The sequence below is a fragment of the Protomyctophum parallelum genome (genome assembly GCF_964188405.1).
Source record: "Protomyctophum parallelum genome assembly, chromosome: 7".
Lineage (NCBI taxonomy): Eukaryota > Metazoa > Chordata > Actinopteri > Myctophiformes > Myctophidae > Protomyctophum > Protomyctophum parallelum.
The window spans coordinates 44,721,983-44,745,427 of NC_139705.1; the positions used below are offsets into that span (position 1 = coordinate 44,721,983).

Consider the following 23,445-nt stretch of genomic DNA (forward strand, 5'->3'; position numbering starts at 1 on the left):
AGGATACAGCCGCCCGCTCTTGTTGAATGGGAGGCTGGCCGAGGAGGGGAACGTAACGGAGTAGAGAGCTATAGCGTCACTCACTCAGTAGCAGCTTCTTTCTTTGTGTGTGTGTGTGTGCGTGTGTGTGTGTGTGTGTGTGTGTGTGTGTGTGTGTGTGTGTGTGTGAGAGAGAGAGAGAGATCTTTGGATCTCCTCTGTCCTCTGTTTCAACAGTGCTGCCCCAGTTTTTTATGCCCTACCCGGCGCGTCTCTCTCTTCTCTCTGATCTATCTATTCTCCCTCCTCTCTCTCTCTCTCTCTCTCTCTCTCTCTCCATTCTGCGTCACAGCCATTCATGTGACTCCTCCTCATCCGCGCACTGCCAGCATCACAACCCCCCCCTCCCCCCACAGATACTTTATTCATAGAAATATTGCAGCAATTTGATTTTGCATTGACGTAAATATCCGTTACATAATTTTTTGTATCTGTCTTATTTTACTACTACTACTATGGTTGTCATTTGTCTCCGCTTAAAGTGTTTGTGCAGCAAAAAAAGAAATTTTAAAAAAGGACATAGAAACGCCTGGCAGGTGTTGGCAGGTGTTTTTGCACTACTCAGACACATACAACGCCACTCGCTGACCTCAAGGTGGAGCTGTAATAATACAGGTTTCCTTTTTTGTAGTTTTTGTAGTAGAAAGAAGAAGAAAACAAAAACAAACTAGAAAAAGTGCCCTTCCGGGCACAGGTCTCCACCAGGTTATCCACAGATCCGTGCAGTTAGAGGTAAAAACACTTTTGGGCCAGTTATAGCGCCACCTTGAGGCTGAGTTGAAATTGTTCATGTGGCATTTCGTCCTGGGCCTAGTGGGAATGTGGGTGCACAATTTCACGGAAATCACGCGATGTGTTCATGATTTGCAGCATTTTGTTTGAAACTGAGCACTCCTGTGAACTTTGGAAGCCAATCTTAACCAATCAGGATGGAGTGTGATAAATCTGAAAGACCCGTTTCGTTGAATGGCTCTAGAGAGACTGTGTACCAATTTGCGTGATGTTTGGACAAAATCTGTAGGTGTACTGTGCAAAAACTTGTTTTGCACAAAGCGGCCTCCTGGTGGCGCTATAACAGGCCGTTCTGGAAAGTTTGGGGCAGAGGTTCATGGTTGGCATCCAGGGAGTGTGTGTGCAAAATTTGGCATCGACCGGGTTAACGGTGGCTGAGATTAGCTGTTCACGGACGGACGGACGGACGGACGGACACACGGACGGACGGACGGAGTGCAAAACATACTCTCCCCATGCCTTCGGCTGGTGGAGACAAAAAACGTTACCTCTCAATAAGTCATCTGCATCTGGTCTTATGCTCTACAAATGTCAAACTTTGTCAGTTTTCTCAAAAGTCTACTTTTTACATCTCGTCAAAAACCGCTGTGCCCAATTGTCCCCCATCATCTACAACTGATATTAAGTTGTTAAAGGGATAGTTCACCCCCCTTTTTATCAGCTTGATAAACGATCTCCCATAGTAGATTTTCATGATTGGCTGCAGGCCTCTAAGCCAATGGGAGATTATATACGACCGATGGGACACTAAGCCCCAATTTCCCTTTACATCTACTTACCTAACCATTGGAAGCCTTGCCCTAAAACATAGACCCTCACGTCAAATCAACAGTATTTCTGACCACCAAAGAGCCGGCACAAACCGATCAACGGATCTTGTTTTCTATCTATTACTCACCCCATGGACACTTTTATTTTTGTGTTTTTTGATCATCAAATTATTGGTTTAGGAACGCAACAAAAACAAACAAATATCCATGAATTCAAGTGTCCATTGGGTGGGTAATCGACATGTTTACCGTATTTGTACCTGCGTTTATGGCTGTGGTGGTTCTTGTATTTGTGATTTTAGCTACCGTGGTCGTCTGTACAGCACTTTCGTCAACGAGACTCACTTACTGGCTGTCAAGAGTTTAGCTTTCTTATGAGTTAAAGTAGAAACATGCAACATGCATCCAACCAAAAGTAGCAGATCTGCTACCTTTGATGCTTTTGTGTGACACTGTAGTATGATGAAGTAGGCAAGGACGTTCATTTACTGTAGTATGATGAAGTAGGCAGGGCGTTCATTTCCTCATAAATAAAAACAAATGCTGCCCCGACAGCAGCGATATCTCTCCCCGTCCCCGTACTGTCCAGGCATCTGTCTCTCTCAAGGTCAATACTAAACACAACCTGCTGGTCTACTGTCCAGGAATCTGTCTCTCTCAAGGTCAATACTAAACACAACCTGATAGTCTACTGTCCAGGAATCTGTCTCTCTCAAGGTCAATACTAAACACAACCTGATAGTATACTGTCCAGGAATCTGTCTCTCTCAAGGTCAATACTAAACACAACCTGCTGGTCTACTGTCCAGGCATCTGTCTCTCTCAAGGTCAATACTAAACACAACCTGCTAGTCTACTGTCTAGGAATCTGTCTCTCTCAAGGTCAATACTAAACAAGATCTGCTGGTCTACTGTCCACAGTGTCCAGGCATCTGTGTCTCTCAAGGTCAATACTAAACACAAAGGTCCAAAACACTCCAGACACTCCCTCAGTCAGCGCATCACTTATCTGTGGCCTTGCTTAACCCCCCCCCCCCTCTCTTGCTCTCTTTTCTTCCGTCCTTCTCCTCTTGTCTGCTCTCTCAGAGGGGCCGACCATCTGGTTGTTATTTTGTTCTTGGTAAATACTAAAAACATGACTTTTGCATTCAATTTCAGACTATGCTTGTTTGTGCGTGCGTGCGTGCAGTTGTGCATGCTCATACGTGCATCTAAGGACATATTTGTCTCATGGCTCTGAGATTAATCTAAACACATTAGATTAATGCATTTGAATGTAAAAATCATATACATGCATATAATGACATTTCATTGAATGAATGAATGAATGAAATGCGCTGTAGCATTTAAAAAACTGCTACAGAATAACCCCCCTCCCTCAGGGTGTGCTAAAAGTGCTAATCTCTCTCATGATTTGAATGCCCTCCAACACAGTGCATTCAAATCATTTCATGTACTGTACTGTATGTACTGTACTGTACTGTACTGTACACCCCGCAGTCTGCTTGCCATTTATTTAGTTTCACTGTGGTCACACCTGTGAGTTGTGAGAGACAATTCTAGACAAATTTGTTTAGATTTTTGTTTATTTCAACTTTTAAGTTCAATGAGTATAGTTGCCTACCAAGTGTTGCCAGATTTCGTGCAAGCAACTACAGTAGGTCTATGAAAACAAGCCTAAAAGAAACGAGTATAAGCTACATGAGCACTTTAAACCTATATGCATCGGCTATTTGCTATATAAGCAACTATACTTTAGAAACAAGCTAAAACTAATATTTACAAGCAACTTTACAGAAAAACAAGCTTATATTTGCTACTAAGTCACGCATCACCCTAGACATCTTTCAGGTGTAAGGTGTCATCGCCTTCATTTAAGCAATATTACACTTGAGGGTGTCGGTTAACGTGATTATTGCCACGACAGGGATGCGGTCAGGAACGAGACGGAGTCGAGTTCCGCAAGCATCACTGAAGTGACAATAATCACGTTAACCCACACCCTCGAGTGTAATATTGCAATTCTACCACAGTTACCCTTAAACAAAGAAAATCGCTGAAAGAATATATTCTTTTACTGACAGATGTAGTCACTACGACCACAAATGTCCCAATATGACAGCATACACATAGTAAATTTAGCCAAAAGCTTATATTTCATACATGATAAACATTGTCACAACTTACAGTGTAATGAAAGGTAGAAAATAAAAGCAGTGCACCTCGGCCCACAAAGGCTACAAATCTATCAAATTGTTACCACACCCCCCTAAATTGAATAATGCAAAAAATGGACAAGACTAAAGACAAATGCAATAAAGGTCAGAATTATTACAACATATGGTATGAAACATTTATTCAAATATCATAAAGTGTCACAGCATCTGACATTATTGTACAGCTGGTGACCTTTGGGGTCGCCATCGCGACCTCAATGGCTGCTAACTAAAACTGTTTTGGCTTTAAAACCAGATGAGCTACACATGCAAACTTTGTCTGTCATGTTTTTGGACCATTACAAACGCGTTGGAATGTTTATCATTATGATTGGGTGTGTCTGGAACCCTATGGCTATGTGAAAATGAGTGAACTTTTGAATTTTTTGACAAACTATTTTAAACACAAAAATGAAATGCTCTGATGTATGATTACATCTATCTAGAACACTCTAATATACACATTCCTATTGATACAGATAAGAGTATTAAATAATGAATGCACAAAATCTCTGTACGTGCATATACACGTCCATCTAGTAGACGTATCTCGAAAATCGTTCAACCGACCAACTTCAAACTCGGCATGTGCGTTGCTGCTGACATTTTTATGTCCGATGTGATTGGATAGGTAGTTGTCCAGAACCACCTGTACAGTATGTACGCCCAATCGCCCATACATAGGTGTTGGCGTAGCCGCGTAACAGTATAGTATAGTATAGTATAGTATAGTATAGTATAGTATAGTATAGTATAGTATAGTATAGTATAGTATAGTATGGTATGGTATAGTATGGTATAGTATAGTATAGTATAGTATAGTATAGTATAGTATAGTATAGTATAGTATAGTATAGTATAGATCAGATCTAGTCTAATGCCTTCATTAGAGCTATGGGACTGTTGTCTTCCTGCGCTCGCATGAAATGCAGATCAGCCACTCCTCTGTTGCGGAAATATAAATACGTTTTACCTATACTCACCAATACAAAGGCGGCTTGTGTTATTAGAAAGCCTACTTTCCACTCTGAGCTCCCCACCACCTACATAAAATCGTCACTCACTGATGGTGAGTGACTACATTGGCCCCCTTCAGTTTGCATACCAGGTGGACATTGGGTTTGATGATGTCATCTATTCTACATGCTAAACAAGGCATTCATACCATACACCTTCAGGGGCGTGCATACGTAGACGCCAAGGGGTGCTTGAGCACCCCCTAGTGGCCCTCTCTGGACCATCATGCCCTGTATTATACTGTATAGTATGTGGCCCATGGTGACATCGATCAATTCTGGATTAAAAGCTTATAATATATATATTTATAAATTTGTCATGATGTTGTATGTGTGTGACTGTCCACACACACACACACACACACACACACACACACACACACACACGGGAGGCATCGTGCCCCTCCCTCCGCCTCCGTTAACTCTCACTCAACGTGAACGCGCATACACTCTGCACAGGGCAGAAGTTTGCAGAAAGGGCTTCTGACTTCTTACATTCTCACGAATGACGGACCCGGTCCAAAAAGTTGGACGGTCGTGACCACAAGCAGCCAGCCAGGTAACAATAAATAAAACGACCCAGGCACTTGGACCATGTCCATGCGGCCGCTGACTCGGAGGGGAAAGTGAGCGAAACGAGAGATCTACTAGGCGCATGGGGCATTGGAGCTGCATGCCTGCAGAAGCCCCATGAGCGATGTCGATCTGTCATTTATATGGAACGAACGTACGCTTAGCTTGATACTAACGTGACCCCCCCCCCCCCTTTCTCTCTCGAGTCTCTCTCTCTCTAACGTGCGATAGAGACTAGAGAGACGTCTCTCTCTCAGCAGGGAATGCTTCAAATTGACATTGGTTGTTCAAGTTAAATTGATGTGTTTATGTTATTATGGTATTTACCATATAGGCAATATGCCAATAGTGAAAAAAGTCTCATCAAAAATGTAAGATTTGCACTAGGCTATTTCTGCTGTGCAGACCCGTTTTTGACCCGAAAATAACGACTTTATAATCGGAAATACCCAATTTTTTCACGGGCGCTACACGCATCTGTGAAGTACTGGATACGGCTCTCTCTCAGAGCACAGAGCCAGGCTCTGTGTGTGTGTGTGTGTGTGTGTGTGTTAGAGAAATGTTTTTTTTTTAACATTTAAGGTGCCCTTTTGTTTCACTTGAGCACCTGCCCCTCAAAGTGTCTGCACGCCACTGTACACCTTGACACCCTGGGCAATACCTGGGGTAATACATACAGTTTTATGAGCTGGGGGCGTGTTGTATGTCATATTGCAATTTTCGGCATGTTAAGAAGCGCTTTCGACACCCCGTGGATTGCGCAAAACGGCCTTGAATTAGTCATGGGTGTGTTTAAGGCGTGTTTGAGACGTACCCAATCAACATGTCCGTACTATTCTCTTTACCAGTCAGCTGATGTCACATACGGAATGCGCACTTTGGGGATCGTGGTATTACATTTCTTCAGGCTGGCACCATAGAAGACATGACATGACTTTGTCACATTTGGGTTAATTATTCCTATTGCACTGCATGCTGTCACCTTTATGCCTCAAAATAATTTGTTTCTATTGAAAAACACCAGTAAAATAACGTTTATTATATTTTATTTCATTCAAGTCATGATGAAGGAATGAGTTGAATGCTGCGGCTTAATGCTGTGCCTGTGGCCCCGATGGTATATGGTCTTCGCTCTTGGCATTTTATTGAAGAAGACTTTTTGAAGACAATTTGATAGATTTGTAGCCTTTGTGGGCCGAGGTGCACTGCTTTTATTTTCTACCTTTCATTACACTGTAGGTTGTGACAATGTTTATCATGTATGAAATATAAGCTTTTGGCTAAATTTACTATGTGTATGCTGTCATATTGGGACATTTGTGGTCGTAGTGACTACATCTGTCAGTAAAAGAATATATTCTTTCGGCGATTTTCTTTGTTTTAAGGGTAACTGTGGTAGAATTGCAATATTACACTTGAGGGTGTGGGTTAACGTGATTATTGCCACTTCAGTGATGCTTGCGGAAGACTGTGCACGCCACTGTACACCTTGACACCCTGGGCAATACAGTTAGAATCATGCTTTTTTTAAACTTCTCCAATGTCTTCAAAACTATCCAGTCACAGCTGCTTGCAGAAGCTTGTGTTGATGGGGGGGGGCATGGTTTGGTGGCATGGATCTAAGATCTAAGAATCTCTCGGGCAGACTGCAGTATGTGAGACTGCAGGGTTGTCTGTTCAAAGGTGCTGGTGTAAATCACGGGCACTCCCCAAGGTCACCTTTCCTGCTCACCCTATAGACGAATTCAGAAACGGGTCTCATGGTCGCAGCTTACATCGAGATGAACCTGTTTAGTTTATGGCTGCTCCAGCAGTAGTGGCAACATTCCAAAAAACAAAACAAACGGAATGTCAAATATCCACCGCGGGGTCTGAGACCAGAGCCATTGAGTAATTTTTTTTAAGATATTTTTTGCGGCTTACGCCTTTTATTGATTTTTTGAAGGGACAGACAGTAGGCTGACAGGAAACGGGAGAGAGATGGGGGGATGACATGCAGTAAAGGCCGTGTCGGGCTCGGGAGTCGAACCCGCGGCACACTGCGACTGGATTACCAGTCAGGTGCCCAGACCGTTACGCCACGGCCTGGGCGCCATTGAGTCATTTAAATGCTACTTTAAATGCTTAGGGCTGGATTTTGAAGATGCATTTTACAATGGGGTAATACATACAGTTTTATGAGCTGGGGGCGTGTTGTATGTCATATTGCAATTTTCGGCATGTTAAGAAGCGCTTTCGACACCCCGTGGATTGCGCAAAACGGCCTTGAATTAGTCATGGGTGTGTTTAAGGCGTGTTTGAGACGTACCCAATCAACATGTCCGTACTATTCTCTTTACCAGTCAGCTGATGTCACATACGGAATGCGCACTTTGGGGATCGTGGTATTACATTTCTTCAGGCTGGCACCATAGAAGACATGACATGACTTTGTCACATTTGGGTTAATTATTCCTATTGCACTGCATGCTGTCACCTTTATGCCTCAAAATAATTTGTTTCTATTGAAAAACACCAGTAAAATAACGTTTATTATATTTTATTTCATTCAAGTCATGATGAAGGAATGAGTTGAATGCTGCGGCTTAATGCTGTGCCTGTGGCCCCGATGGTATATGGTCTTCGCTCTTAGCATTTTATTGAAGAAGACTTTTTGAAGACAATTTGATAGATTTGTAGCCTTTGTGTATGCTGTCATATTGGGACATTTGTGGTCGTAGTGACTACATCTGTCAGTAAAAGAATATATTCTTTCAGCGATTTTCTTTGTTTTAAGGGTAACTGTGGTAGAATTGCAATATTACACTTGAGGGTGTGGGTTAACGTGATTATTGCCACTTCAGTGATGCTTGCGGAAGACTGTGCACGCCACTGTACACCTTGACACCCTGGGCAATACAGTTAGAATCATGCTTTTTTTACACTTCTCCAATGTCTTCAAAACTATCCAGTCACAGCTGCTTGCAGAAGCTTGTGTTGATGGGGGGGGGGGCATGGTTTGGTGGCATGGATCTAAGATCTAAGAATCTCTCGGGCAGACTGCAGTATGTGAGACTGCAGGGTTGTCTGTTCAAAGGTGTTGGTGTAAATCACGGGCACTCCCCAAGGTCACCTTTCCTGCTCACCCTATAGACGAATTCAGAAACGGGTCTCATGGTCGCAGCTTACATCGAGATGAACCTGTTTAGTTTATGGCTGCTCCAGCAGTAGTGGCAACATTCCAAAAAACAAAACAAACGGAATGTCAAATATCCACCGCGGGGTCTGAGACCAGAGCCATTGAGTCATTTAAATGCTACTTTAAATGCTTAGGGCTGGATTTTGAAGATGCATTTTACAATGGGGTAATACATACAGTTTTATGAGCTGGGGGCGTGTTGTATGTCATATTGCAATTTTCGGCATGTTAAGAAGCGCTTTCGACACCCCGTGGATTGCGCAAAATGGCCTTGAATTAGTCATGGGTGTGTTTAAGGCGTGTTTGAGACGTACCCAATCAACATGTCTGTACTATTCTCTTTACCAGTCAGCTGATGTCACATACGGAATGCGCACTTTGGGGATCGTGGTATTACATTTCTTCAGGCTGGCACCATAGAAGACATGACATGACCTTGTCACATTTGGGTTAATTATTCCTATTGCACTGCATGCTGTCACCTTTATGCCTCAAAATAATTTGTTTCTATTGAAAAACACCAGTAAAATAACGTTTATTATATTTTATTTCATTCAATGCTGCGGCTTAATGCTGTGCCTGTGGCCCCGATGGTATATGGTCTTCGCTCTTAGCATTTTATTGAAGAAGACTTGAATCGGGTGTGATACAGCATATGAAAGCAAACTTCCCACGGATTATGGAGATGTTTTTATTTATTTTTAAGGTTGAGAAATGAAAGAATTATGGCCGTTTCTAATCTCAACATTTTACAAAAAAAATACCAAAAGAGGCTGTTGCCATGTCTCATAGAAACAAGTAAATAGGTCTATAAAAATAAGCGCATATAACAGGGGTCTGTAACCTATTTTAAATGAAGTGCCATGTTTTTATTTTCTAGATAGTGAGTCTGCCATATCCAGATTAATTTTAATAACACCACATTAAAATAAAAAAACATATTTTGATTGTCCACAAATATAAAGTTCTTCCTTCTTTTTAAATATGTTCTTGCACATTGTTATAATGATCATTATATATATCCCCCTGCAGTCAGAGTTCATAGTTTTAATGAATGAATGTGATGCATTGTGAGCTGGTATAGATCTGCTATTTTCAAAAGTAATCTTGGAAAAATTAAATTAAATTTTTGGATTAGCCGTCCTTAGTTGGGCAAATGCATTCATCTGGGGATCCTTGACATGGGAATGTGCTGTGTGAGGATCACTGGTTTAAACAACATTAGGAGAAAAGCCCAAATAACCACTTTAGAAACAAGAAAAGCAACCACAAATAGTACAACTACCAATATTTACAAGCAACTTTACAGAAAAAGAAGCCGCTTATAATAAACAGACATGGCAACACTCTAGCAGCCTCCCAGAGCCGCTCAAGTGTACAATCAAACAGTGCTTTTTGCGTTTATGAGGTGGTCAGACCCACGTCTAATCGTTATGCGCTAAGTGTTTTTAGGTCAAGGGGCTTAATAGTAAATTGCGCAAAGCGAAAATAATTAACATATGGACACTCCCACAATGCTAAAATATTCAGGAACGCCGTATGCCATATGTGTGTGTGTTCAACACGGGCCGATATGCCTTTCATAATACGAATGTGCGCAGAGCGAGGGCAATTTATGTATTACCCCATTGTAAAATGCATCTTCAAAATCCAGCCCTTAGTATGACCCTTCACTGCTTCGTCTCAACCATTACTCAATGGCTCTGGACCCCACGGTGGATATTTTGACATTCTGTTATTTATTTATTTTTTGGAATGTTGCCATTGCTGTTCGAGCAGCCATAAACTAAACAGGTTCATCTCGATGTTCTGGGCATCTTTGTAATGTTAGTGTTAGTAAAAAGCAGTTAAAAGAGTAACGTTTGACTTGAGGCAGACTAACATCAGTCACTCTACCGTTCACTGTAGTAGAAGAGGTGCGCCCGGTGAGGGCTATGTCGAGTCCGCCTACAGGAAATACGTAAGCTGCGACCATGAGACCTGTTTCTGATGATGTGTTCTTCTCGAATGCTCAGATCTTTTAGCGTATGCAACAAGATGCTGCAAAAGACGCGGGCTCCGTCGTGGGGAGCTCACATGGAGTGGATGGTTTAGGTGCATACAGCGATGAAGCTGTACACCATAATGGTGTGTTCTAGATAGATTTCATCATGAATTGGAACATTCCAATGTGTTTCTAATGATTAAAATTCATGCATCGACTTGACTGAAATTGTCAAAAGTTAAGTTATAACTCCTTTTCACATAGCCACCATCTTGGAAATGCAAATTAGGGTACCAGACACACCCCATTGTAATGATAAGTATTCCAACATTTTTGTAGGCCTAATGGTCAAATAACTAAATAAATAGACACCGCATTTGTAGCTCATCTGGTTCAAATGTTACAGCCAAAACTGTTTTAGGTGGCAGTGGCAGTGGCAGCCATATTGGATTTGGCCACCATGGCGACCCCGAAGGTCACAGGCTCGGGCGCCCTAGCTTAATCATTAGAGCATGCCCTGGGCTACATCCGGGCCAAATTTGGTCCTTTTAATATTGATTGTCATGGAAATATCCGTAATGCCCGGGACTATTGCTGAAATGTCAGATGCTCAATTTACTATGTGTATGTTTCAGTGTGCTGGGTGCCAATAACGTTAGTTGAAGAGTTTATTTTTTTAACAAATTTGCTACATTTCATGATCTAGATTAATGTATGAGTAAACTAAGGCACCAGTACTTGTTTCAGATGTTAGGTATATGTATTTATGACATAAATATTTTGTGTTGCCAAAATCAATATAACACATTTTACAAGCAAAAACAGCACCACAAGATTTTCGTTTGGTTGGTTATATACTTTTATATACATTTCTGGCCTGTGACAAAATACTGCAGGATATTATGAGTAGAACTTTTAACCCAAAGTTCAGAAGTGTATTATATATGAAAAAATGCATTGAATGAGTAGTGCCCATGACGCGGAACGAAATTCATTTTCTAGGCACTTTTTCTGGGGCCCCAACTCCCAACACGGCCCAACACTATGCAGCCTGTTGTATAGCCTCTGAGTGTGCTGTGTGTGTTCAGTTCTGCATTGAGAGTCACCAAGTAAAGACCTGTGTTTGAATGCTCTCCAAGTGTGGTTATTTAGAGTCCCAGAATATTACAGTGGCGATATTACATATGGAAAAAAATAAAATAAAATAATGACTTTCTGAGTGCAACCCTCCTTGTTTTGATTCAATGAGCAATTCCGTACAATCCCACATTGTAGGCTACTATTATTCTTAAGAAACACCTCACCAACAACATGCTAATGGTGGATTCTCACTGTCTGAAAGCAGTATGGTCAGCAAGCTAACATTATGCTAGCAAGACTATCACTTCACTTGCCTATGGCTCATGGCAATCATATGACTTACATAATGACATACATACTATGACTGATCTTCCAAGTAGATCACAGGTTATATCCCGGTTTAACTAGCAATGTAGCATAATTTGCTAGCGTTTAACTAGAGAGAACTTTGATCTCCCAGAGCATAATGGTAGCATTCCTATGATGCTTGTGTGCGGCTTTGGCTTTAAGCGAGATAAGCAGTCAATGTCTGAATGTAATGAACACCCTTTCAGCTACCGTAATCTAAGAGGTATAGTATAGCCTATTAGAAAAAAATGTCGATAGCAGATTATTTGTTTACCCTATAGTTTCAATGTACAGATTATTATTTTGAGATATATATTATTACAGAGGCACTACACTGTCTCTCTGAATTTTAGGCCCTACCTTGTACCTTGTAAGTCGCTCTGTTTAAGAGCATCTATGAAATGCCTACGGTACTTTACAATACCAAACCCTTTAACCACTTGAACACTACTAGCATCCCTATTTTGGTGTGACCGTTCGGGGGGGGGGGGGGAGTAGACAATCTAAGGCGGTGTGTTACGAATGAATGAGAACCATGGAAGGCCTCCTTATAATAACACAGAATATGAATGAGAACCATGGAAGGCCTCCTTATAATAACACAGAATATGAATGAGAACCATGGAAGGTCTCCTTATAATAACACCGAATATGAATGAGAACCATGGAAGGCATCCTTATAATAACACAGAATATGAATGAGAACCATGGAAGGCATCCTTATAATAACACAGAATATGAATGAGAACCATGGAAGGTCTCCTTATAATAACACCGAATATGAATGAGAACCATGGAAGGCCTCCTTATAATATCTTTGGACGGTTGGGGTTCTAGCCGTGGTTAAAATTAAGTGGGATAATAATGCATGAGAAAGTATAACTTCAGGGGCTGAACAAAACTCTGCTATGCACTTTATTTTCTCATAACTGACTTGCTACTCGTGGATTATCCCTCACATACAAGCCTTATCCTAACATTTAGCTGGGCACGCGTGTGTGTGACTGTGTGTGTGTGTGTGTGACTGTGTGTGTGTGTGTGTGTGTGTGTGTGTGTGTGTGTGTGTGACTGTGTGGTGTGTGTGTGTGTGTGTGTGTGTGTGTGTGTGTGTGTGTGTGTGTGTGTGTGTGTGTGTGTGTGTGTGTGTGTGTGTGTGTGTGTGTGTGTGCGCGCGCGCGCACACACACGCGTACATGTGTGTGCGTGTGTGTGTGTGTCTCAGCACCTGTGTATCTGGTGAGGACCATGTCCCGCAAATATTAAATATAGTAGAATATGAGAAATGGACATGGTGAGAAAATGTTGTTTTATGGTTTGAAAAAATAAATGTCTAAATAAGGATAAGGTTCATGTTGGGGTTAAGAGTTAGGATTAGACATTTCGAGGACTACATAGGTGCCCGTGGGGCCTCTACGGCAGTGCCCGTAGAGTGCCCGCAATGTGGAAATTGCGGGTGGGTCAGACCGACTGGACACCGGGCACTGCGCTCCCTGTAATGGTGTGGAACGCATGTGTCCAATTTGAAGTCGGTGGCGATAACGGTTATCGAGTTACGTGGGATACAGACACACGTTACACACGTACACACAGAGACGTGGTGCATTTATAGTTAGATTAGAGATGGAGTTATGCCTGATGAGCATGGACAAGATCACAAGCTTGTTGTTATTTGTGTCCTTGTATTACATCTCTTATGTGGACATAAATAAATGATTTTATGTGTGTGTGTGTGTGTGTGTGTGTGTGTGTGTGTGTGTGTGTGTGTGTGTGTGTGTGTGTGTGTGTGTGTGTGTGTGTGTGTGTGTGTGTGCGTGCGTGCGTTGCAGGTGTGTTTCTCATCCCCTACATGCTGATCGTGTTCGTCGGGGGCATCCCGGTCTTCTTCCTGGAGATCGCTCTGGGACAGTTCATGAAGCAGGGAGGCGTGTCCACCTGGAACATCGTACCCCTCTTCAAAGGTTCTATAACGAGCAATATTACACCCCAGGGTGTGCTTTACCGTGATTATTGGCACGTCAGTGATGCGGTCAGCAACGAGGCATCAGTCAAGTTCTGCAAGCAATAGACTCTAAAAGCCTAATTTGAAAAGTATCGTTGGTTTTGAGCGGGAGCGATTTAATTAAAATGAATATTTTTTTGACAAAAGGTCAGCAGTACAAATACAAACAGCAAATGGATGAGACTACAAAAGAAGCCAACATCTTGTTTCCATTAAACATTCAACATCACTTAAATAACAGGAAAAACACATATATCAAAATATGTGTTTAAAACAGTTCATGAAAATTGTTTTCAAACTGAGACAGAGAGAGAGAGAGAGGGATCCTATTTGTGTCTCCGATGCACAAATGTTCCAGCATTCCTCCACCTCTCACTCTTTCCGACATCTACGCAAGTCACCCCACCCTGTTCTCTCTCTCTCTCTCTCTCTCTCTCTCTCTCTCTCTCTCAATTTCAATTTCATTGCCAAAGCATACATACAACGAAACAAATGTCAACATTGCGCACACAGAGACAACAACAAACATCCCAACAATAATGAACAACAAGCAATACAGTAACAATGCAAAGAAATGAACAAACAGAAACATAACAGCAACTTAATGACCCTGTTCAGCCAGATATACGTGGCTCTTCTGTCCACTGGCTGTCCCTCAGTTGATGACCACTCCGCACATATTTTGCTGCCAAAAATGTGCATTTGGACTGTTCTCCCAGAACTCTTATCTCTCTCTCTCCCCAGGCTTGGGCCTGGCCTCCATGGTGATTGTGTTCTTCTGCAACACCTACTACATCATGATCCTGGTGTGGGGCCTCTACTTCCTGCTGCACTCCTTCACCACACCGCTGCCCTGGGCCACCTGCGGCCACCCCTGGAACACCCCCAACTGCACGCAGGACTTCCGCCGCGTCCCCTGCTACAACCGCAGCGCCCCCGCGTCCTCCCAGCCCCCTGACCCCCCCTCGTCCGTCAACCTGTCCCTCTCGGCCACCGCCACATCACTCTTCAACAACGGCAGCTGTCTTCTGGACATCGAGGGCCTGCGCTCGCCGGTGATCGAGTTCTGGGAGTAAGGTTCCATTTTGTTTCTGCTCTGGAATGTACTGTACCCAATGAAATTATATCAGTGATTTTCAACCCTGTTCATATCAACGCCTCTCAGACCCAAGACTGTATTGATGTAGTACCGTAGGATGGATAACAGGCAAATGTTGATTAAATTAACAATTGTTTTACCTTCTCTAATTAAGTAATGAATTAAGCAGATGATTAACAATATTATAACTCTTGAGAGTGTAAAATGAAACCAATAGTTAAAGATCCACAGTATAGGGGTCTATTTGGCAACTCTCCGTCATTTAGCTGGAGACCACCTGGAATCCCCTCAAGGACCATTGGTCCCGGGACCACTGGTTGAAAACCACTGCATTATATCATAATAATGATGAGTTTGGTTTATTTGCACAATGCGGTGAAATGTTGTCCTCTGCATCTGATCCATCCTAAAGTACCGGGAGCAGTGGATGCAGACAGCGCTCCCTGGGGGAGTAGTTATAGGGGTTACAGTAAGTGTCTGTGTTCAGGGACACTTCCACACATAGACCCCTTTTCCTCCAAAAGAACTTCTAGAACTGGTTCCGTTCTTTATTGTTTTATCATTTATCAATTATATCACATCTGCATCTTCCAACCTGAATAGTGACACACCAACTTCAGGGCAAGAAGTAGTCGTTTTTGGTTCCAAATTCCAACTGTTAGGGATCTGAAGAAACATTAATTTGGTTCAATATTAGGTGGAAAAAGATGAACGGAACTGGTTCAACCCTGGTAGAAAAGGGGCCATATTGTCTGTGTTCAGGGTCACTTCCACACATAGACCGGGAACCTTCTGTTTCCCAGCTAGCCAATTCACTACCCATTCAGCTTAGCTAGGGTATCGTTGCTAAATATCTCCATATTCTAAAGTTTTGTGGTGTTTTTTTGGAAATTAACGCTCTACTTGATCATCAAAAGTAGCAGATCCACATGTTGAGCTTGTAGATCTGCTATTTTTGCTACTTTATCCTGAAAAGTAACATTTGAGGTTTCCACCCGACAGAGGCGATATATTATACAATATATTAAATTAAATTGTTGACGGTTGTCATAGTCAATAGAAACAAAAGTACAACACAACACAAGAACAATACAATCCATTATTGAAAGAGAATAGTGCCCTTTCCATCTACTTTGGTCATTCTCTTTGTTCCTTAGGCCAGTGGTTCCCAAAGTGGGGTCCGGGGACTCCCAGGGGTCCTTGAGGCAGTTCCATGGGGTCCCCAACTAAATGATAGTTTGGAACCAAATGGGCCCTTTTTGGTCTGTAACTCAGGGAGTGTACACATGGAACCAAATGGTCCCTAACAGGTCCATTTGGTTCCATTTGTACACTCTCAGAGTTAAAGTAACATTGATTTTACAATATAAATTGGGGTCTCAGAGATAGAAATGCCATTAAATGGGCGTCCATAGAATATTGCATGTCAAACTGAGGGTCCTCAGTCTATTACAATGGTTGAGAATCACTGCTAGAACCATAAAATCTTCTTCTTGGTGTATATTTTCTAATGGGGGTCCGCGGCTAATTATAATGTCAATTTGGGATAACTGTATAGTCTGGGTTTCCTAGAAGGGGTTTTACCCATTTAGCTTTGTTTTATTGGCTCAGATTGGCAGCAGATTTGAAACAGCGGAAATACTGCATTACTAGCTTGAAAATGTGCTATTTTTGGAGAGCAAGTGATAATAATGATAATAATAGAGACAGTGTAGTGCCCCATGCAGTAATCAAGGATCAACCATAAACCTATCATCAGTCTAAACATAATAATTAAATAACAATATGTACATTTAAACTATAAAACTATAGGATGCCAGGTCAACAAATAACCCTGGCATCTGTCTAAAAACTCTAAATAACATATCCCTACTCTTCCATGGAGAGAATCCGTCCCTGGTGTCAAGTAAGTAGGTCAAAGGGTCTGAAGCTTATAGCACATTACGTCCCTAAAATCAAGCAATGCCTTTAATGGCAGTGAATATATAGAAATGAACAGTAGAAATGAACAGTAGAAATATGGTATGGGAGACCATGCGGCACATTGTGAGCTTGTAGATCGGCAATTTTCAAAATACTTTTGAACTTGTGAAATGGAGTATTCTGCATATTGAGTAAAATAGTTGAGTACGTTTTCCACCACTGGTTGTAGCTGTAAAACTTTTTTGTCAGTGTATAATTCTTCTTAAGAGAGACACAAGCTGCCCGTTGTCCGAGGTGCTTTAGGCACTGCTGTCTTGTTGTTGTTGTTCTCTTTCATAGCAGCCACATGACTGCGTGTTGCTCTCTCTGTGCAGGCGTAAGGTCCTCAGACTGTCTGGTGGGCTGGATGAGCCCGGTGACATCAGCTACCAGATGGTATTGTGTCTCATAGTCACCTGGATCATTGTTTACTTCTGCATATGGAAGGGAGTCAAATCCACTGGCAAGGTGAGCAGGTGTGTGCCTGCGTGTGTGTGCGCGCGTGTGCAGGTGTGTGTGTGTGTGTGTGTGTGTGTGTTTGTGCGTGCGTGCGTGCGTGTGTGCGTGTCTGCATGTGTTTGTGTGTTATAATATTATGGTCTGACCCACCACATTTCTTTTACCTAGATAAATTATTTGCACTTTGCCCTTTTGACCTCAAAGCAGCTTTAACATAGCAATAGGATCATTGTCTAGACTGAAGCACATATAGGAACTCAAACACGTCCCAAAGTACTACTTGAATGTCAGCTCGTTTGTCATAGATTGTTCTGTAAACTCGCTGCCAGCGCTGGGACAGAAGTGGTCGATTTGTTGTTGTGCAGTGTTGTGCAAGTGTAACAAGTTACTCTTTTGAGCTTTAGATGGGCTTTTTTTGCTCCTTTTGTGTGACAGTGTAGTATGACGTAGTAGGGCATACATAAAAAATAACTGCAACGACAGCAACAATATATACAATGTATACATTGTATGTATATAAAGAACGAATTCAATAAAAACTAAAAAGTAACTGTAATATAATTGCTGTTTTGGCAATTGTCATCCCTTGCAACTCGTTACAGGTTGGGGATAGAAATAATAATATTACGGTATAGTACTTCAACACTGTGTTCTGGTATACATACGTACTGTACATCCATGAGAAAAAAATAAGACAATCCGGGCACGCATAAAATGGAGGAAAATCATTTATTAATATAAGACCTCAAAAGGTCTTCATCAGGGCAATCTTAAATCAAATCAAATCAACCTTACGAGGTCGAAACACGTTGGCAGTCTTATTTTAACCCATTCTGACCGGGCACCCATTTTGGTGTCAGCATCATGTCATGCTTTAGCTATTGAAAAATAGCAGATCTACAAGCTCATATCGCGCCACCAAGTGGCGCGATACGAGCTTGTAGGTCTGCTATTTTTGAAAAAAATCGAAGAACGACTGACATTTTTTTAATCTGATCTCAGGTCAGAATGGGTTCATCAGGACCAGTGTGTGTCCGGCGGAAACCCTCGTATGAATCTGATCTCAGGTCAGAATGGGTTAATAAAGGCTTTTCCTCCGTTTTATCGTCGGATCGTCTGTTGTTTTTCCACATGTTTGATCCTGTTTGATCCGTGAGCCGCAGCACCATTGATACTTCTAACTACTTTGAACTTATTTCTTTTATATTATCCTGTGAGCACCTGGCTGCCTGTACACATACACACATCTATGTCTGTGCACATGAATCACAGCCAAGTATAGCCATTGAGCCAGTCTCCCGGAGAGGAAAAAAAACACAATGGGGGAGATTTGAGTCAGCCTTTTTAGTAATCCGATTAGTAACTTTTCTCCCACGTAGATGCTTGGGAAAGCTTTTCTCCCCGTGTTCCCTCCTGATCAAAGCAAGTATGTTCTCGGTCACTGCTTTACTCTTCCCAGAAGTGGTCAGTGTGACTGACTGGGTGGGTGGGTGGGGGGGGGGTGAGGTTTCCACTGACCACTGGGCAGAGGGAAAGGGGAGGGGGGCATTCTCAGCACAACAACTGCCTTGTCAATAGAGCACTGATGTCCTGACGTCACTCCCGCAACGCCATGTGTCACGGACATATTTATTTTTTATTGAAAATCCAGAAATCTTAGATTCTGTCACGCGTGTGGATACATTTTTTTCTTTTTGAGGGGCGCTACACAACGTTTAAATTCCCATTGACAATGAATGGAGAATGTAAGTCATATGTGGACGAGCAAATCGACATGTTACGTCATGATGATGTACGATGATAAGAGCGCCCCCTCACTTCACACGGGTGTGCTTTTTTCTTTCTCTTTGGATGAATTAGGGCGCGTTCGGAAATGCGCCCTGAACGCACTGGTGTGCTCTCTTGTCGTTCGTTTATTCAGTGCACTCAGTGCGTTGTCGTTCGAAAATCCAGTGCGCTGCGCACCGGGTGTGCCGAGTGCACGCACTGAGCAACCCTACCCTCAGGGTAGGGTTGCTCAGTGTGAATGGTGTGTTGTAACTGGTCGTTCGTAAATAAGGCACACTGAACGCACTCTGTGACGTCACCGCCCACCACACTCAACAAACTGACCACATTCCCGGTGCGCATAGCCGAACGCGCCCTTAATCAGATGTCCATCTGATTGAAATGAATAACCTAATAAACTTGCTGTTTTGCGGTACTGTGTTGTAGGTGGTGTACTTCACCGCCCTCTTCCCCTACGTGGTTCTGGTGGTGCTGTTGGCCCACGGAATCACTCTCCCCGGAGCCAAAGAGGGCATCATCTACTACCTGAAACCAGACTGGTCCAAGCTGGGAGAAGCACAGGTATGTGTCTGGACTCTGGATTGAGCTTTTTTGATTGATTAATTGATTGATTGATTGATTGATTGATTGATTGATTGATTGATTGATTGATTGATTGAATACTTTTATTAATCAGATATGTACTGTAAGCATCGCGTGGTACAGTCAGACATTAAGGCTACACAACAATGTCCTTGTGACATTGTGGTCCTACAGTATGTGTTCAATTCATCAAAATAGCATACAAAATTAACACAATAATACATGCCATCAACAATTACAAAACACACTATCACAAAAGAGATGGGAAAATTACCTCTCCTTGTGGTCTCCTGATAGATGCTTTTTGTTCAGGCTCACCCCTGCTAAATAATAAAAGACCATTCGAGTGCTCCAGTATATTTTATTTGGGTAGTCTCTGTTGAGCAGAGACTAGTTCCCTGTTGAGCAGAGACTTGTTCCCTGTTGAGCAGAGACTTGTTCCCTGTTGAGCAGAGACTAGTTCCCTGTTGAGCAGAGACTTGTTCCCTGTTGAGCAGAGACTTGTTCCCTGTTGAGCAGAGACTAGTTCCCTGTTGAGCAGAGACTAGTTCCCTGTTGAGCAGAGACTAGTTCCCTGTTGAGCAGAGACTTGTTCCCTGTTGAGCAGAGACTAGTTCCCTGTTGAGCAGAGACTAGTTCCCTGTTGAGCAGAGACTTGTTCCCTGTTGAGCAGAGACTTGTTCCCTGTTGAGCAGAGACTAGTTCCCTGTTGAGCAGAGACTTGTTCCCTGTTGAGCAGAGACTTGTTCCCTGTTGAGCAGAGACTAGTTCCCTGTTGAGCAGAGACTAGTTCCCTGTTGAGCAGAGAATTGCCCCTCAAACTTCTGCTGGCTGAAGCGTGCAGGACGTTTCTTTACTCGTTACATAACTGTGTTCAGGTGTGGATCGATGCTGGAACTCAGATCTTCTTCTCCTACGCCATCGGACTGGGGGCGCTGACCGCGCTGGGAAGCTACAACCGCTTCCATAACAACTGCTACCAGTGAGTCGGAACCACAACGTCGCACCACACATGAGTAGCGTTGGGATCCTTTAGGACAGTAGTTTTCAATCCTTTTCATATCAAATTAAGTTCCATTATTTATTCAGCATTTGAGCCACGGACCACCATTTGAGATTTAGCCTCTCACTCAGACCCAAAACTTTTAATATTTCGTTTTGTTGGTGTTGGATAAGATTCTTTCCACAATTCCATGCTGTATTGATGATGGTATCATAGGAGAGAAAACAGGAAAAAGCTCTAATTGTATAGACTTCTTGTAAATAAGTAATGCAGATATTTAACAATAATTTAACTCTTTAGAGTGTAAAAATTAAACCAAATGGACCCTCTCGGGTCCATTTGGTTTAATTTTACACTCTCAAGAGCTAAAGATCTATAAAGGTCCATTTGGTTACCAACTCTCCATCATTTAGCTACAGGCTTTAGTTCCGACACTATTATTGGTCCGACTGTCATTAAACCGACAACCTACCTCAAGCCCTAAGCTAACAATAGCGGCAAGCACGGGAGCAGCGCGCGTTCGAGCGCTAGTCCGACTGTCAGACTAATGCTCCGTGACTCCGTCGGAATTACCATCGGATCCTGGGGACCACCTGGAACCACCACTGGATTTGAACGATTCTGTCATTCTGGTCGATTCACTCGTCTTAACGGTCCGATTCGTTGACGATTTCCTTTAAGGATTCCTAAAGGGAGTTCCAAATGGACCATAACAGGTCTGTGGTTGAGATATACAGGTCTGTGGTTCTGCGCGTACAGGTCCATTTGCATTTGGTTCCATTTGTACACTCTCAGAGATGCGGTGGTCCTTGAGATGGAAAAGTTTGAGAACCACCAGTATAGCAGACCTGAAGTCCACATACCAGCTCTGACAGCGTGATAAAACCAGTTACAGAAACGCTTCCAAATGTGAACGAACCGATTCCATTTTCTCAAGCCGATTCCTCTGGGTTCCGGATCCCAAGCCTATGCAACCCTATATGTGTGTGTGTGTGTGTGTGTGTGTGTGTGTGTGTGTGTGTGTGTGTGTTGTGTGTGTGTGTGTGTGTGTGTGTGTGTGTGTGTGTGTGTGTGTGTGTGTGTGTGTGTGTGTGTGTGTGTGTGTGTGTGTTTGTGTCCTTTTCATAGTACTTGGCTTGCTCATACACAATTTTGTAGATATGCTTGTTTTTAAAGACGGATGCCATGGTTGATGCGGTTAACATGCCACATAATAAACACATTGTTATCCATTTAGGCTAGCATGACTAACGCTCTCACAGCCACTAAAGAACATTTAGGCTAGCATGACTAACGCTCTCACAGCCACTAAAGAACATTTAGGCTAGCATGAGGAACGCTCTCACAGCCACTAAAGAACATTTAGGCTAGCATGAGGAACGCTCTCACAGCCACTAAAGAACATTTAGGCTAGCATGAGGAACGCTCTCACAGCCACTAAAGAACATTTAGGCTAGCATGAGGAACGCTCTCACAGCCACTAAAGAACATTTAGGCTAGCATGAGGAACGCTCTCACAGCCAGTAAAGGACATATTTGTTCTAACTCACAAATATGTCCTGAGTAAACGGTTTTGTGTGGCTTGATTCTTCACACCCAGTAATCTCAAGCATAGAAAAATACACACTCATTGACAGCAAGAAGGAAGTACTGCACTTTACAAAGCAAGTTGTTATGTTTTGTGATGTGCAAAGATCTTGTTTCTGTATGTGCCAGGAATAGGCCCTCCTGTTGGCCTGTTCATGTAACAGATACAATGTCATGTTCCCTGATCAAAAATACTATCCTTTAGCACAATTAGGGTCGTTTTTCAGCCCAAGGACCCCCTAGCTGAGAAAGAGATGATGCAGGGACCACCCACTACATAACCTATTGTACAAAATGGTGTTGCAGATAGATTTCATATATGGCTTAAGTTCATGTACTTGTTTGACAGCACTATCATCAGTGCATGTTGGATTCATGTTAATGCAAACAGCACTATCATCAGTGCATGTTGGATTCATGTTAATGCAAACAGCACTATCATCAGTGCATGTTGGATTCATGTTAATGCAAACAGCACTATCATCAGTGCATGTTGGATTCATGTTAATGCAAACAGCACTATCATCAGTGCTTGTTGGATTCATGTTAATGTAAACCGTCAATATTTAGTAAATTTCCAAAATACAGAGTACAGAGCCAAAGTCCTTTGGCTCTGTACTCGGTCTGCTCCTTTTTCCCTCTTTGCCGAGAATTGCCGATCTACAAGCTCACAACGCCTCATGCTGCGAGGCGTTGTGCGATTGTAGATCGGCTGTTTTTGGCTAAAGTCACTCAAAGATTTTGCAGGCCCCCTGTAGTAACTCTGAGGACCCCCCCCCAAGGGTCCCGGACCCCATGTTGAAGATCCCTGCTTTAGCACTGTGCATGTGCATCAGAAGAACACTATGATTATTTTCAGACTAACCTTGCTGCAGGAATGAATTGTCAAAATACAGTATGCGTAAGCTACGATAAAGCCTGTTGTTACACAGACATGCATTGCATGCTAGTCGTTAACGGTCACTTGAGA

At 42.6% G+C, this 23,445-nt stretch overlaps 1 protein-coding gene across 1 annotated transcript in view; it reads left to right on the forward strand.

Annotated features, from left to right (window-relative positions):
• The window catches only part of LOC310861116 (sodium- and chloride-dependent creatine transporter 1-like), a 48,657-nt gene that overhangs the window by 7,736 nt on the left and 17,476 nt on the right, over positions 1-23,445 (forward strand). The window contains exons 3-7 of the mRNA XM_083768440.1: positions 13,823-13,954; positions 14,740-15,067; positions 17,392-17,524; positions 19,730-19,864; positions 20,764-20,867. Coding sequence (XP_083624566.1) covers positions 13,823-13,954; positions 14,740-15,067; positions 17,392-17,524; positions 19,730-19,864; positions 20,764-20,867 — 832 coding nt within the window. The remainder of the gene's footprint in view (positions 1-13,822; positions 13,955-14,739; positions 15,068-17,391; positions 17,525-19,729; positions 19,865-20,763; positions 20,868-23,445) is intronic.